Genomic DNA, 19,918 nt, shown 5'->3' on the forward strand with positions numbered 1-19,918 from the left:
CATGTGTTACACACATATACTACATGTGTTACACACATACACTACATGTGTTACACACATACACTACATGTGTTAAGCACATACACTACATGTGTTAAGCACATACACTACATGTGTTACACACATACACTACATGTGTTACGCACATACACTACATGTGTTAAGCACATACACTACATGTGTTACACACATACACTACATGTGTTACACACATACACTACATGTGTTACAGACATACACTACATGTGTTACGCACATACACTACATGTGTTACAGACATACACCACATGTGTTACGCACATACACTACATGTGTTACGCACATACACTACATGTGTTACGCACATACACTACATGTGTTACACACATACACTACAAGTGTTACACACATACACTACAAGTGTTAAGCACATACACTACATGTGTTAAGCACATACACTACATGTGTTACACACATACACTACATGTGTTACACACATACACTACATGTGTTACAGACATACACTACATGTGTTACGCACATACACTACATGTGTTACGCACATACACTACATGTGTTACAGACACACACTACATGTGTTACACACACACACTACATGTGTTACACACATACACTACATGTGTTACACACATACACTATATGTGTTACACACACACACTACATGTGTTACACACATACACTACACGTGTTACACACATACACTACATGTGTTAAGCACATACACTACATGTGTTACACACATACACTACATGTGTTACACACATACACTACATGTGTTACAGACATACACTACATGTGTTACACACATACACTACATGTGTTACAGACATACACTACATGTGTTACGCACATACACTACATGTGTTACAGACATACACTACATGTGTTACGCACATACACTACATGTGTTAAGCACATACACTACATGTGCTACACACACACACACACTACATGTGTTACACACATACACTACATGTGTTACACACATACACTATATGTGTTACACACACACACTACATGTGTTACACACATACTACATGTGTTACACACATATACTACATGTGTTACACACATATACTACATGTGTTACACACATACACTACATGTGTTACACACATATACTACATGTGTTACAGACATATACTACATGTGTTACAGACATATACTACATGTGTTACACACATATACTACATGTGTTACACACATATACTACATGTGTTACACACATATACTACAAGTGTTACAGACATACACTACATGTGTTACACACATATACTACATGTGTTACAGACATACACTACATGTGTTACAAACTATTACTACATGTGTTACACACATACACTACATGGGTTAAGCACATACACTACATGTGTTAAGCACATACACTACATGTGTTACAGACATACACTACATGTGTTACGCACATACACTACATGTGTTACACACATACACTACATGTGTTACGCACATACACTACATGTGTTACACACATACACTACATGTGTTACACACATACACTACATGTGTTACAGACATACACTACATGTGTTAAGCACATACACTACATGTGTTACACACATATACTACAAGTGTTACAGACATATACTACATGTGTTACACACATATACTACATGTGTTACAGACATACACTACATGTGTTACACACATATACTACATGTGTTACACACATATACTACATGTGTTACAGACATACACTACATGTGTTACACACATATACTACATGTGTTACACACATATACTACATGTGTTATACACTACATGTGTTACAGACATATACTACATGTGTTACAGACATATACTACATGTGTTACACACATATACTACATGTGTTACACACATATACTACATGTGTTATACACTACATGTGTTACAGACATATACTACATGTGTTACACACATACTACATGTGTTACACACATATACTACATGTGTTACACATATAATAAATGTGTTACACACATACACTACATGTGTTACACACATACACTACATGTGTTACACACATATACTACATGTGTTACAGACATATACTACATGTGTTACACACATATACTACATGTGTTACACACATATACTACATGTGTTACACACATATACTACATGTGTTACACACATATACTACATGTGTTACACATATAATAAATGTGTTACACACATACACTACATGTGTTACCCACATACACTACATGTGTTACACACATATACTACATGTGTTACACACATATACTACAAGTGTTACAGACATATACTACATGTGTTACACACATATACTACATGTGTTACACACATATACTACATGTGTTACAGACATATACTACATGTGTTACACACATATACTACACGTGTTACAGACATATACTACATGTGTTACACACATATACTACATGTGTTACAGACATATACTACATGTGTTACACACATATACTACATGTGTTACCGACATATACGGCATGCGTTACAGACATATACTACATGTGTTACACACATATACTACACGTGTTACACACTTATACTACACGTGTTACACACATATACTACACGTTTTACACACATATACTACACGTGTTACACACATATACTACACGTGTTACACACATATACTACATGTGTTACACATATACTACACGTGTTACACACATATACTACACGTGTTACACACTTATACTGCACGTGTTACACACATATACTACATGTGTTACACACATATACTACACGTGTTACACACATATACTACACGTGTTACACACATATACTACACGTGTTACACACATATACTACACGTGTTACACACATATACTACACGTGTTACACACATATACTACACGTTTTACACACATATACTACACGTGTTACACACATATACTACACGTGTTACACACATATACTACACGTGTTACACAGATATACTCTTGTGTTACAGATATATACTACATGTGTTACACACATACTACATGTGTTACAGACATATACTACATGTGTTACAGACATATACTACATGTGTTACAGACAAATACTACATGTGTTACAGACATATACTACATGTGTTACACACATATACTACATGTGTTACACACATATACTACATGTGTTACAGACTTATACTACATGTGTTACACACATATACTACATGTGTTACAGACATATACTACATGTGTTACACACATATAGTACATGTGTTACACACATATACTACATGTGTTACAGACTTATACTACATGTGTTACACACACACGTCAGCGTAAGAGACGTAAGCGGTGCGCTCGGAAGCAGAAGCGGGGGTGTCGGGCGGGGCTAACAACAAAGCTAAATGCTTTGTTGTTAGCGGGGCTAACGAAAAAGCTAAATGCTAATCCACAAAGAAGCGCTAATAATGAGTCTGTTAAGCTAGAACTAGCCAGCGCCAGGCTGGATAATCCCTGCACACATAGCAATTCTTCTAGAATAATATACAACTCACATAATGTTTTTTCTGCGTCAGAGGTGGACATGCATTTTACTGAGGTGGCAAACAATCTAAAAATTCCTGTCATATCAATTCCTAGATATGGTCGAAATTATTTAAAGTGCACTATGCATAATAAACGTAACATTATTAATATTGCTACTACGGATACTTTCAACAAAAACTCCTCAAAACAGCCCACTACATATAATATGGGCTTTTTAAACATAAGGTCATTGTCTTCCAAAACGTCATTAGTTAATGAAGTCATCAGAGACAACAATCTTGATGTCGTTGGTTTAGCCGAGACCTGGCTCAAACCAGACGAATTTTTTGCGCTGGGTGAGGCGTCTCCTCCTGGCTATGCGGGAACGCATATTGCCCGCCCCATTAAAAGGGGTGGGGGTGTTGCACTAATATACAACAAAAACTTTAGCCTTACCTCGGACCTAAATAATAAATATAACTCGTTTGAGGTGCTCACTATGAGGTTTGTCACACCGCTGCCTCTCCACCTGGCTGTCATCTACCGCCCCCCTGGGCCCTATTCGGACTTTATCAATGAATTTTCAGAGTTCGTTGCTGATCTAGTGACGCACGCCGACAATATAATCATAATGGGAGACTTTAACATCCATATGAATACCCCATCGGACCCTCCATGCGTGGCGCTCCAGACTATAATTGATAGCTGTGGTCTTACACAAATAATAAATGAACCCACGCATCGCAACGGTAATACGATAGATCTAGTGCTTGTCAGGGGTGTCACCACCTCTAAAGTTACGATACTCCCGTACACTAAAGTAATGTCCGATCATTACCGTATAAAATTCGAAGTTCTGACTCATTGTCAACAAACTAATAATAATAATAATAACTACTATAGCAGCCGCAACATTAATACTGCCACAACGACGACTCTTACTGACCTACTGCCTTCAGTAATGGCATCATTCCCAAATTATGTGGGCTCTATTGATAACCTCACTAACAACTTTAACGACGCCCTGCGCGACACCATTGATATTGTAGCACCGCTAAAGCTAAAAAGGGCCCCTAAAAGGCGTACCCCATGGTTTACAGAAGAAACTAAAGCCCAGAAATTATCATGTAGAAAGCTGGAACGCAAATGGCGTGCGACTAAACTTGAGGTTTTCCATCAAGCATGGAGTGATAGTTTAATAACTTATAAACGCATGCTTACCTCAGCTAAAGTTAAATATTACTCAAATCTCATCCACCTCAACAAAAATGATCCTAAATTTTTGTTTAGTACAGTAGCATCGCTAACCCAACAAGGGACTCCTCCCAGTAGCTCCACCCACTCAGCAGATGACTTTATGAATTTCTTTAATAAGAAAATTGAACTCATCAGAAAAGAGATTAAAGACAATGCATCCCAGCCACAACTGGGTTCTATTAACACAAATATGACTGTATATACGACGGACATTGCCCTCCAAAATAGTTTCTCTCTCTTTGATGAAATAACATTGGAGGAATTGTTAAAATGTGTAAATGGGACAAAACAAACAACATGTTTACTTGACCCAATTCCTGGGAAACTTATCAAGGAGCTTTTTGTTTTATTAGGTCCATCAGTGTTAAATATTATAAACCTATCACTTTCCTCTGGTACTGTTCCTCTAGCATTCAAAAAAGCGGTTATTCATCCTCTACTCAAAAGACCTAACCTCGATCCTGACCTCATGGTGAACTACCGGCCGGTGTCCCACCTACCGTTTATCTCGAAAATTCTCGAAAAAATTGTCGCACAGCAGCTAAATGAACACTTAGTGACTAACAATCTCTGTGAACCTTTTCAATCCGGTTTCAGGGCAAATCACTCTACGGAGACAGCCCTCGCAAAAATGACTAATGATCTATTGCTGACGATGGATTCTGATGCTTCATCTATGTTGCTGCTTCTTGATCTTAGCGCCGCTTTCGATACTGTTGATCATAATATTTTATTAGAGCGTATCAAAACGCGTATTGGGATGTCAGACTTAGCCTTGTCTTGGTTTAACTCTTATCTTACTGACAGGATGCAGTGTGTCTCCCATAACAATGTGACCTCGGACTATGTTAAGGTAACGTGCGGAGTTCCCCAGGGTTCAGTTCTTGGCCCTGCACTCTTTAGTATTTACATGCTGCCGCTAGGTGACATTATACGCAAATACGGTGTTAGCTTTCACTGTTATGCTGATGACACTCAACTCTACATGCCCCTAAAGCTGACCAACACGCCGGATTGTAGTCAGCTGGAGGCGTGTCTTAATGAAATTAAACAATGGATGTCCGCTAACTTTTTGCAACTCAACGCTAAGAAAACGGAAATGCTGATTATCGGTCCTGCTCAACACCAACATCTATTTAATAATACCACCTTAACATTTGACAACCAAACAATTAAACAAGGCGACTCGGTAAAGAATCTGGGTATTATCTTCGACCCAACTCTCTCGTTTGAGTCACACATTAAGAGTGTTACTAAAACGGCCTTCTTTCATCTCCGTAATATCGCTAAAATTCGTTCCATTTTGTCCACAAGCGATGCTGAGATCATTATCCATGCGTTCGTTACATCTCGTCTCGATTACTGTAACGTATTATTTTCGGGCCTCCCTATGTCTAGCATTAAAAGATTACAGATGGTACAAAATGCGGCTGCTAGACTTTTGACAAAAACAAGAAAGTTTGATCATATTACGCCTATACTGGCTCACTTGCACTGGCTTCCTGTGCACCTAAGATGCGACTTTAAGGTTTTACTACTTACGTATAAAATACTACACGGTCAAGCTCCTGCCTATCTTGACGATTGTATTGTGAAATCTGCGTTCAAAGAACTCCGGCTTATTAGTGATTCCCAGAGCCCAAAAAAAGTCTGCGGGCTATAGAGCGTTTTCTATTCGGGCTCCAATACTATGGAATGCCCTCCCGGTAAAAGTTAGAGATGCTACCTCAGTAGAAGCATTTAAGTCTCATCTTAAAACTCATTTGTATACTCTAGCCTTTAAATAGACTCCCTTTTTAGACCAGTTGATCTGCCGTTTCTTTTCTTTTCTTTTCTACTCTGCTCCGGGGTGGACCGCTAGCCTGTCCATCAGATGGGGACATCTCTACGCTGCGGACCCGTCTCCACTCGGGATGGTTCCCGCTGGCCCCACCATGGACTGGACTTTCGCTGATGTGTTGGACTTTCACAATATTATGTCAGACCCACTCGACACCGAGGATGTCGTTGTGGCTTGTACAGCCCTTTGAGACACTAGTGATTTAGGGCTATATAAATAAACATTGATTGATTGATTGATATACTACATGTGTTACAGACATATACTACATGTGTTACACACATATAGTACATGTGTTACACACATATACTACATGTGTTACACACATATACTACATGTGTTACACATATACTACACGTGTTACACACATATACTACACGTGTTACACACTTATACTGCACGTGTTACACACATATACTACATGTGTTACACACATATACTACACGTGTTACACACATATACTACACGTGTTACACACATATACTACACGTGTTACACACATATACTACACGTTTTACACACATATACTACACGTGTTACACACATATACTACACGTGTTACACACATATACTACACGTTTTACACACATATACTACACGTGTTACACACATATACTACACGTGTTACACACATATACTACACGTGTTACACACATATACTCTTGTGTTACAGATATATACTACATGTGTTACACACATACTACATGTGTTACAGACATATACTACATGTGTTACAGACATATACTACATGTGTTACAGACAAATACTACATGTGTTACAGACATATACTACATGTGTTACACACATATACTACATGTGTTACAGACTTATACTACATGTGTTACACACATATACTACATGTGTTACACACATATAGTACATGTGTTACACACATATAGTACATGTGTTACACACATATAGTACATGTGTTACACACATATACTACATGTGTTACAGACATATACCACATGTGTTACATGTGTCTACAGGTGAGCTGCCACATTCAGCATGTGTGTGGAAGAAAGCCTCACCTTGTTCTTGTGAGCGTTGACGGAGGCGTAACGCACCGTCCCTCTGAAGCCCGCCACCGTCCTCGGCTGAAAACAGGAAGTGACATCACTCATTAAAGGTAGGGTAACAAAGCCAAGTGAAAAGAGCAGCAGGGCTTGGAGCAAACAACGTAAATGGACATGTGACGTGTTGGCTCGCTGTTGATGCCGCCCCTCGGTTGCTATGGAAACCACTCACATCCCTGGTAACCATGGTGATGATGAAGGCATGCACGTCAAAATCATAAGTCCAAAGGTAAGAACTGGAAGAAAAACAAAAAGGACACGCAACAGACAAAAAAATGAAACAAATCATAATCATGACTACAAGTAAATGTGATGGAAACAAAAAGAATGTCTTCAACATACAACACACACATCATGTTAGCATGGCGCTACTGAAATGCTAATTTACATGCTAAAGAACACGCTAACTAAAAGCAGTGAAATGCTAATGAACATGCTAATGAACACGCTAACTAAAAGCAGTGAAATGCTAATAAACAGGCTAACTAAAAACAGTGAAATGCTAATCAACATGCTAATGAACACGCTAACTAAAAGCAGTGAAATGCTAATGAACATGCTAATGAACAGGCTAACTAAAAGCAGTGAAATGCTAATCTACATGCTAATGAACACGCTAACTAAAAGCAGTGAAATGCTAATCAACATGCTAATGAACACGCTAACTAAAAGCAGTGAAATGCTAATTTACATGCTAAGGAACACGCTAACTAAAAGCAGTGAAATGCTAATCAACATGCTAATGAACACGCTAACTAAAAGCAGTGAAATGCTAATGAACATGCTAATGAACATGCTAACTAAAAGCAGTGAAATGCTAATGAACACGCTAACTAAAAGCAGTGAAATGCTAATGAACATGCTAATGAACACGCTAACTAAAAGCAGTGAAATGCTAATCAACATGCTAATGAACACGCTAACTAAAAGAAGTGAAATGCTAATGAACATGCTAATGAACACGCAAACTAAAAGCAGTGAAATGCTAATGAACATGCTAATGAACACGCTAACTAAAAGCAGTGAAATGCTAATGAACATGCTAATGAACACGCTAACTAAAAGCAGTGAAATGCTAATGAACATGCTAATGAACAGGCCTAAGAAGATGCTAAATGAAAGTTCTTACCGGCCGGACCTCGCCCGTGGTGTTGGTGTACTGTCGGGCCAGACCGAAGTCCAGCATGTAGCACTTCCTGTATGTGGAGGGCAGTCTGCCCATTGCAAAGTTGGACTGCAGGAATAAACATGAATACTTGAACATGAACACATGACACTTTAACATGAACATGTGACACTTTACAATTGACACATGACACTTTACAATGAACACATGACACATTAAAATGAACACATGACACTTTAAAATAAACACATGACACTTTAACATGAACACATGACACTTTACAATGAACACATTAAAATGAACACATGACACTTTAACATGAACACATGACACTTTACAATGAACACATGACACATTAAAATGAACACATGACACTTTAAAAATAAACACATGACACTTTAACATGAACACATGACACTTTACAATGAACACATTAAAATGAACACATGACACTTTAACATGAACACATGACACTTTACAATGAACACATGACACATTAAAATGAACACATGACACTTTAAAATGAACACACGTCACAATAAAATGAACACTTGACACTAAAATGAACACATTAAACATAAACATGAACACATGAGACACTAAAATGAACACATGACACTTTAAAAAGAACACATGACACTTTAACATGAACACATGACACTTTACAATGAACACATGACAGTTCACAATGAACACATTAAAATGAACACATGACATTAAAATGAACACATGACACTTTAAAAAGAACACATGACACTTTAACATGAACACATGACACTTTACAATGAACACATGACAGTTCACAATGAACACATGAAAATGAACACATGACATTAAAATGAACACATGACACTTTAAAAAGAACACATGACACTTTAACATGAACACATGACACTTTACAATGAACACATGACACTTTACAATTAACACATTAAAATGAACACATGACACATTAAAACGAACACATGACACATTGAAATGAACACTTGACACTAAAATGAACACATGACACATTAAAATGAACACTTGACACTAAAATGAACACATTAAACATTAAAATGAACACATGAGACATTAAAATGACACAGGACACTTTAAAAAGAACACATGACACTTTAACATGAACACATGACACTTTACAATGAACACATGACAGTTCACAATGAACACATTAAAATGAACACATGACATTAAAATGAACACATGACACTTTAAAAAGAACACATGACACTTTAACATGAACACATGACACTTTACAATGAACACATGACACTTTACAATTAACACATTAAAATGAACACATGACACATTAAAACGAACACATGACACATTGAAATGAACACTTGACACTAAAATGAACACGTGACACATTAAAATGAACACTTGACACTCAAATGAACACATTAAACATTAAAATGAACACATGAGACATTAAAATGACGCATGACACTTTAAAAAGAACACATGACACTTTAACATAAACACATGACACTTTACAATGAACACATGACACTTTAAAATGAACAAATGGCACTCTAAAATGAACACATGACACGTTAAAAAGAACACGACACTCTAAAATGAACACATGACACCTTAAAAAGAACACGACACTCTAAAATGAACACATGACACATTAAAAAGAACACAACACTTTAAAATGAACACATGACACCATAAAATGAACACATGACACATTCAAATGAACACATGACATTTTAAAATAACCACATGACACTTTAAAATGAACACATGAAACATTACAATGAACACATGACACATTAAAATGAACACATGACACTTTGCAATGAACACATGACAGATTTAAATGAACACATGACACATTGAAATGAACACATGATACTTCAAAATGAACACATGACAAATTAAAATGAGCACATGACACATTAAAATGAACACATGACAAATTAAAATGAGCACATGACACTTTAAAATGAACATATGACACTTTACAATGAACACATGACACATAAAAATTAACACATGACACATTTCAATGAACACATGACACATTACATTGAGCACGACACTTTAAAATGAACACATGACACTTTAAAATGAACGCATGACACTTTAAAATGAACACATGAAACATTACATTGAACACAACGCTTTAAAATGAACACGACACTTTAAAATGAACACATGACACATTAAAATGAACACATGACACTATAAAATGAACACATGACACATTCAAATGAACACATGACATTTTAAAATAACCACATGACACATTAAAATGAACACATGACACTTTGCAATGAACACATGACAGATTTAAATGAACACATGACACATTGAAATGAACACATGATACTTTAAAATGAACACATGACACATTCAAATGAACACATGACAAATTAAAATGAGCACATGACACATTAAAATGAACACATGACAAATTAAAATGAGCACATGACACTTTAAAATGAACACATGACACATTTCAATGAACACATGACACATTACATTGAGCACGACACTTTAAAATGAACACATGACACTTTAAAATGGACGCATGACACTTTAAAATGAACACATGAAACATTACATTGAACACGACGCTTTAAAATGAACACGACACTTTAAAATGAACACATGACACATTAAAATGAACACATGACAAATTAAAATGAATACATGACCATTTAAAATGAACACATGACACTTTACAATGAACACATGACACATTAAAATGAACACATGACACTTTACAATGAGCACGTCACTTTAAAATGAACACATGACACTTTAAAATGAACGCATGACACTTTAAAATGAACACATGCAACATTACAATTAACACAATACACATTAAAATGAACAGATGACACATTAGAATGAACATGTGACACATTAGAATGAACACATGACAGGTCAAAATGAAGACATGACAGGTCAGAATGAACACATGACACATTAAGATGAACACATGACACATTACAATGAACACGACACTTTAAAATTAACACGACACTTTAAAATGAACACATGACACATTAAAACGAACACATGACACATTAAAATGAACACATGACACATTAAAACAAACACATGACACATTCAAATGAACACATGACACATTAGAATGAACACATGTCACATTAACACATTAGAATGAACACATGACACATTAGAATGAACACATGACACATTAAACCGAACACATGACACATTACAATGAACACATGTCACATTAAAATGAAAACATGACCCATTAGAATGAACAGGTGACACATTAGAATGAACACGACAGGTCAGAATGAACACATGACACATTAGAATGAACACGTGACACATTAGAAGGAACACATGACAGGTCAGAATGAAGACAAGACACATTAAAATGAACACATGACACATTAGAATGAACACATCACATATTAAAATGAACACATGACACAGAACGAACACATGACACATTAAAATGAACACATGACACATTAAAACAAACACATGTCACATTAAAACGAACACATGACACATTAAAATGAACATATGACACAATAAAATGAACACATGACAAATTAAAACGGAGAAATGACACATTAAAACTAGAGATGCCGATAAATGCTTTAAAATGTAATATCGGAAATTATCTGTATCGTTTTTTTTTTATCTGTATCGTTTTTTGTTTTTTTTTTGTATTTTATATAAATTCCACAGTATTCTGGACATCTGTGTTGGTGAATCTTTTGCAATTTGTTTAATGAACAATGGAGGCTGCAAAGAAGAACGTTGTAGGTGGGATCGATCGGTGTATTACCGGCTAAGTACAATACTTACAGCAACACAACAAGGACTACTTACTACGCCTAGCCGATGCTTGCCGCCAAACCCACGGATGAAGTCCTTCGTCGCGCCGTTGATCGCTGGAACGCAGGTGAGCACGGCTGTTGATGGGAAGATGAGGGCTGGCTGGCGTAGGTGGAGCGCTAATGTTTTATCATAGTTCTGTGAGGTCCGGTTGCTAAGTTGCTAAATTGGCCTTAGCGTCGTTAGCAACAGCATAGTTAAGCCTTACCAGGCTGAGAATTTGTAACCGTGTAGTTACATGTCCATGGTTTAATAGTATTGTTGATCTTCTGTCTATCCTTCCAGTCAGGGGTTTATTTATTTTGTTTCCATCTTCATTTGAGAACTATGCTATCACGTTAGCTCAGTAGCTAAGTGTGTCACCGATGTATTGTCTTGGAGATAAAAGTCACTTTAAATGTCCATTTCGCGTGCTCGACTCTCATTTTCAAGAGGATATAGTATCCGAGGTGGTTTAAAATACAAATCTGTGATCCACAATAGAAAAAGGAGAGAGTGTGGAATCCAATGAGCCAGCTTGTACCTAAGTTACGGTCAGAGCGAAAAAAGATACGTCCATCACTGCCTCTCTAGTCCTTCACTGTAACGTTCCTCATCCACGAATCTTTCATCCTCGCTCAAATTAATGGGGTAATCGTCACTTTCTCGGTCCGAATCTCTCTCGCTCCATTGTAAACAACGGGGAATTGTGAGGAATACTAGCTCCTGTGACGTCACACTACTTCCGGTACAGGCAAGGCTTTTTTTTATCAGCGAGCAAAAGTTGCGAACTTTATCGTCGATTTTCTCTACTAAATCCTTTCAGCAAAAATATGGCAATATCGCGAAATGATCAAATATGACACATAGAATGGATCTGCTATTCCCGTTTAAATTTAAAAAAATCATTTCAGTAGGCCTTTAACACTTCATTTTACTCATTTTCATTCATTACTAGTTTCTATGTAACTGTTTTCATATTGTTTTACTTTCTTTTTATTCAAGAAAATGTTTTTAATTTATTTATCTTATTTTATTTTAAAAAAAAATTTTTAAAAGTACCTTATCTTCACCATACCTGGTTGTCCAAATTAGGCATAATAATGTGTTATCGGTTGATATCGGTATCGGTAATTAAGAGTTGGACAATATCGGAATATCGGATATCGGCAAAAAAGCCATTATCGGACATCCCTAATTAAAACGAACACATGACACATTAGAATGAACACATGACACATTAAAATGAACACATGACACATTACAATGAACACATGACACATTAAAATGAACACATGTCACATTAAAATGAAGACATGACACAGAACGAACACATGACACATTAAAGCGAACACATGACACATTAAAATGAACACATGACACATTAAAATGAACACATGACACATTAAAGCGAACACATGACACATTACAATGAACACATGACACATTAAAGCGAACACATGACACATTAAAATGAACACAAGAAACATTAAAATGAAGACATGGGGAGAATGAAGACATGAAAGAAGACATGACAGGTGAGAAAGAAGACATGAATGAAGACATGACAGGTGAGAATGAAGACATGACAGGTGAGAATGAAGACATGACAGGTGAGAAAGAAGACATGACAGGTGAGAATGAAGACATGACAGGTGAGAAAGAAGACATGACATGTGAGAATGAAGACATGAATGAAGACATGACAGGTGAGAATGAAGACATGACAGGTGAGAATGAAGACATGACAGGTGAGAAAGAAGACATGACAGGTGAAAATGAAGACATGACAGGTGAGAATGAAGACATGACAGGTGAGAATGAAGACATGAATGAAGACATGACAGGTGAGAATGAAGACATGACAGGTGAGAATGAAGACATGAATGAAGACATGAATGAAGACATGACAGGTGAGAAAGAAGACATGACAGGTGAGAATGAAGACATGACAGGTGAGAATGAAGACATCAATGAAGATATGAATGAAGACATGACAGGTGAGAATGAAGATATGAATGAAGACATGAGAGGTGAGAATGAAGACATGACAGGTGAGAATGAAAACATGACAGGTGAGAATGAAGACATGAATGAAGACATGACAGGTGAGAATGAAGACATGACAGGTGAGAATGAAGACATGAATGAAGACATGACAGGTGAGAAAGAAGACATGACAGGTGAGAATGAAGATATGAATGAAGACATGACAGGTGAGAATGAAGACATGACAGGTGAGAATGAAGACATGAATGAAGACATGACAGGTGAGAATGAAGGCATGACAGGTGAGAATGAAGACATGAATGAAGACATGAATGAAGACATGACAGGTGAGAATGAAGACATGAATGAAGACATGACAGGTGAGAATGAAGACATGACAGGTGAGAATGAAGACATGAATGAAGACATGACAGGTGAGAATGAAGGCATGACAGGTGAGAATGAAGACATGAATGAAGACGTGAAAGAAGACATGACAGGTGAGAATGAAGACATGAATGAAGACATGACAGGTGAGAATGAAGGCATGACAGGTGAGAAAGAAGACATGACAGGTGAGAATGAAGACATGAATGAAGGCATGACAGGTGAGAAAGAAGACATGACAGGTGAGAATGAAGACATGAATGAAGACATGACAGGTGAGAATGAAGACATGACAGGTGAGAAAGAAGACATGAATGAAGACATGAATGAAGACATGACAGGTGAGAAAGAAGACATGACAGGTGAGAATGAAGACATGAATGAAGACATGACAGGTGAGAATGAAGACATGAATGAAGACATGAATGAAGACATGACAGGTGAGAAAGAAGAATGACAGGTGAGAATGAAGACATGAATGAAGACATGAATTAAGACATGACAGGTGAGAATGAAGGCATGACAGGTGAGAATGAAGACATGACAGGTGAGAATGAAGACATGACAGGTGAGAAAGAAGACATGAATGAAGACATGACAGGTGAGAATGAAGACATGACAGGTGAGAATGAAGACATGAATGAAGACATGACAGGTGAGAAAGAAGACATGACAGGTGAGAATGAAGACATGACAGGTGAGAAAGAAGACATGAAAGGTGAGAATGAAGACATGAATGAAGACATGACAGGTGAGAATGAAGACATGACAGGTGAGAATGAAGACATGAATGAAGCCATAACAGGTGAGAATGAAGACATGACAGGTGAGAATGAAGGCATGACAGGTGAGAAAGAAGACATGACATGTGAGAATGAAGACATGAATGAAGACATGACGGGTGAGAATGAAGACATGAATGAAGACATGTCAGGTGAGAAAGAAGACATGACATGTGAGAATGAAGACATGAATGAAGACATGACATGTGAGAATGAAGACATGAATGAAGACATGACAGGTGAGAATGAAGACATGACAGGTGAGAATGAAGACATGAATGAAGACATGAGAGGTGAGAATGAAGACATGAATGAAGACATGAGAGGTGAGAATGAAGACATGAATGAAGACATGACAGGTGAGAATGAAGACATGAATGAAGACATGAGAGGTGAGAATGAAGACATGAATGAAGACATGAGAGGTGAGAATGAAGACATGAATGCTCACAGGTTTGATGTCGCGGTGCAGGAAGCCCACAGAGTGGATGGCTTCGATGGACTCCAGGATCTGCTTGCCCAGTCTGAGGGTGGTGCTCATGGTGAAGGTTCCACGGGGCTGACTGCGCCTCAGGTCTGCCAGGTTGCGCCCCTGAGAGCGTGAGGGTGGAAGTCAGGGGGCGTGACGTGGGAGGTGATGAGAGCTCTCACCTGAAGCTGCATGACCACGTAGTTGAATTTGTCGTTTCTGCCGCAGCCGATGAACTTGCACACGTGGTTCTTACCTGCGCCACAACAACAGAGAGTCAGCGGGTGTAGCGCCACAACAACAGAGAGTCAGCGGGTGTAGCGCCACAACAACAGAGAGTCAGCTGGTGTAGCGCCACAACAACAGAGAGTCAGCGGGTGTAGCGCCACAAAAACAGAGAGTCAGCTGGTGTAGCGCCGCGACAACAGAAATTCAGCGGGTGTAGCGCCACAACAACAGAGAGTCAGCGGGTGTAGCGCCACAACAACAGAGAGTCAGCGGGTGTAGCGCCACAACAACAGAGAGTCAGCAGGTGTAGCGCCACAAAAACAGAGAGTCAGCTGGTGTAGCGCCGCGACAACAGAAAGTCAGCGGGTGTAGCGCCACAACAACAGAGAGTCAGCGGGTGTAGCGCCACAACAACAGAGAGTCAGCTGGGGTAGTGCCACAACAACACAGTCGCTAGCAGAGCGTCAGCAGGTGTAGCGCCACAACAACACAGTCGCTAGCAGAGCGTCAGCGGGTGTAGCGCCACAACAACACAGTCGCTAGCAGAGCGTCAGCAGGTGTAGCGCCACAACAACACAGTCGCTAGCAGAGCGTCAGCAGGTGTAGCGCCCCAACAACACAGTCGCTAGCAGAGCGTCAGCAGGTGTAGCGCCACAACAACACAGTCGCTAGCAGAGCGTCAGCGGGTGTAGCGCCACAACAACACAGTCGCTAGCAGAGCGTCAGCGGGTGTAGCGCCACAACGACACAGTCTCTAGCAGAGCGTCAGCGGGTGTAGCGCCACAACAACAGAGGGTCAGCTGGTGTAGCGCCACAACAACAGAGAGTCAGCGGGTGTAGCGCCACAACAACAGAGAGTCAGGGGTGTAGCGCCACAACAACAGAGAGTCAGCTGGTGTAGCGCCACAACAACAGAGAGTCAGCGGGTGTAGCGCCACAACAACAGAGTCAGCGGGTGTAGCGCCACAACAACAGAGAGTCAGCGGGTGTAGCGCCACAACAACAGAGTCAGCTGGTGTAGCGCCACAACAACAGAGAGTCAGCGGGTGTAGCGCCACAACAACAGAGTCAGCGGGTGTAACGCCACGACAACAGAGAGTCAGCGGGTGTAGCGCCACAACAACAGAGAGTCAGCGGGTGTAGCGCCCCAACAACACAGTCGCTAGCAGAGCGTCAGCAGGTGTAGCGCCACAACAACACAGTCGCTAGCAGAGCGTCAGCGGGTGTAGCGCCACAACAACACAGTCGCTAGCGGGTGTAGCACCACAACAACACAAGCACTCACCCTGCAGCTTCTTCAGCACGGCCACCTCCATCTTCAGAACCTGTTTGGGCTGCTGGGCCGACTCCACCTTCAGCGCCACGTTCTCCCGAGTCAGCAGGTCCAAAGCCTCGTAGATTTCGCCGAAGCCGCCGCCGCCGATCTTCTTCAGCTAGGACACAGGAGACAGGACACAGGACTAGGACACAGGACACAGGAGTAGGACACACACTAGGACTGTGTGTGTGTGTGTGTGTGCGTGTGTGTGTGTGTATATGTCTCTATCTGTGTGTGTATGTGGTTGTGTGTGTGTGTGAGTGTGTGTATGCGTATGTGTGTGTATGCGTGTGTGTTTATGTCTCTATCTGTGTGTGTGTGTGTATGCGTGTGTGTGTGTGAGTGTATGCGTGTGTGTTTGTGAGTGTATGCGTGTGTGTCTATCTGTGTGTTTGTCAGTATGTCTGTCTGTATGTGTGTGTGTGTGTGTGTGTGTGTGTGCGTGTGTGCGTGTATGTCTCTATCTGTGTGTGTGTGTGTGTGTGTGTGTGTGTGTGTGTGTGTGTGTGTGTGTGTGTGTGTGTGTGTGTGTGTGTGTGTGTGTGTGTATGTCTCTATCTGTGTGTGTGTGTGTGTGTGTGTGTGTGTGAGTGTGTATGGGTGTGTCTCTAACTGTGTGTGTGAGTGTGTGTATGCGTATGTGTGTGCATGCGTATGTGTATGTATGTGTGCATTGTCCTTTCCATCCTTACACTTTCCATCCTTTGTAACTGAGCTACTGAGTGGAACAATTTCCCTTGTGGATCATTAAGATTTGTCTAAGTCTAAGTCTAAAGTGAGTGTGAGTGTACGTGTGTATGCATATTTGTGTGTGTATGGATACGTGTGTCGGTGTGTGTAAGTGTGTGCATGCGTGTGTGTGTCTCTCTCTCTATGTGTGCGTGTGTGTGTTCTTGTATTGCATGTAATAGAGAGCCAAATACTAGAGTCCGTGAACATTGCTCCAAAGTCAAGATTTTTTGTTGGTTTAATGTGCATACAGAAGTAAAGATTGACAGGTGCAAAGGCAGCAATATATGATAACACAAGCTAAAGAAGGACTTCCCTATTCATCCCCGCCAGGAGAACAGCTGATTTGACCACTTCTGGTGCTGACGTAAGACAACCCATATGTGACCATAGGATGAACACATACACTACACTACTAAGACTATGGTGGCCATTAACTGTTAGCTTCTACAGCTGGGTTGCCCAAAGTGCGGCACAGGGGCCATCCATCAACATGAGGGTGGTCCCAAAAAGGAGGGATTTTTCACATAGAGCTGGTCCACGGTTCCACGACCACGATGAAAACCACACTGTTCCTCCTGAATCCGAGTTTCGACTATCCAGGGTAGCCTCCTCTCCAGTACACCTGAATAAAACCTTACCGGGAAGGCTGAGGAGTGTGATCCCACGATAGTTGGAACACATCCTCCGGTTCCCCTTCTTAAAGAGAGGAACCACCACCCCGGTCTGCCAATCCAGAGGTACCCCCCCCCCCCCGATGTCCACGCGATGTTGCAGAGTCTTGTCAACCAAGACCGCCCCACAGCATCCAGAGCCTTAAGGAACTCCGGGCGGGTCTCATCCACCCCCGGAGCCTTGGTGGGATTAAAGAGATCTTCGAAGTATTCCTTCCACCGATCCAAAACATCCGCAGTCGAGGTCAGCAGAACACCATCCTCACCATACACGGTGTTGACAGTGCACTGCTTCCCCTTCCTGAGGCGGCGGATGGTGGTCCAGAATCGCTTCGAAGCCGTCCGGAAGTCGTTTTCCATGGCTTCCCCGAACTCCTCCCATGTCCAAGTTTTTGCCTCCGCTACCGCTGAAGCCGCTCATCGCTTGGCCTGTCGGTACCTGTCCACTGCCTCCGGAGTCCTATGAGCCAAAAGAACCCAATAGGACTCTTTCTTCAGCTTGACGGCATCCTTCACCGCTGGTGTCCACCAACGGATTCTAGGATTACCGCCACGACAGGCACCAACTACCTTGCGGCCACAGCTCCAGTCAGCCGCCTCGACAATAGAGGTACGGAACATGGTTCACTCGGACTCAATGTCCAGCACCTCCCTCGTGACATGTTCAAAGTTCTTCCGGAGGTGGGAATTGAAATTCTCTCTGACAGGAGACTCTGCCAGACGTTCCCAGCAGACCCTCACGATGCGTTTGGGCCTGCCAGGTCTGTCCGGCATC

General features: G+C 40.2%; 1 protein-coding gene across 2 annotated transcripts in view; it reads right to left on the reverse strand.

Annotated features, from left to right (window-relative positions):
• Positions 1 to 19,918, reverse strand: part of ttbk1a (tau tubulin kinase 1a) — a 59,545-nt gene that overhangs the window by 24,422 nt on the left and 15,205 nt on the right. For both annotated transcript variants that reach the window (XM_062033087.1, XM_062033088.1), the window contains exons 3-7: positions 17,708 to 17,855; positions 16,377 to 16,450; positions 16,177 to 16,317; positions 8,752 to 8,856; positions 7,578 to 7,643 (exon numbers count right to left, since the gene is read on the reverse strand). In XM_062033087.1, coding sequence (XP_061889071.1) covers positions 7,578 to 7,643; positions 8,752 to 8,856; positions 16,177 to 16,317; positions 16,377 to 16,450; positions 17,708 to 17,855 — 534 coding nt within the window. The remainder of the gene's footprint in view (positions 1 to 7,577; positions 7,644 to 8,751; positions 8,857 to 16,176; positions 16,318 to 16,376; positions 16,451 to 17,707; positions 17,856 to 19,918) is intronic.

This window comes from Entelurus aequoreus, linkage group LG22 (assembly GCF_033978785.1).
Source record: "Entelurus aequoreus isolate RoL-2023_Sb linkage group LG22, RoL_Eaeq_v1.1, whole genome shotgun sequence".
Classification (NCBI taxonomy): domain Eukaryota; kingdom Metazoa; phylum Chordata; class Actinopteri; order Syngnathiformes; family Syngnathidae; genus Entelurus; species Entelurus aequoreus.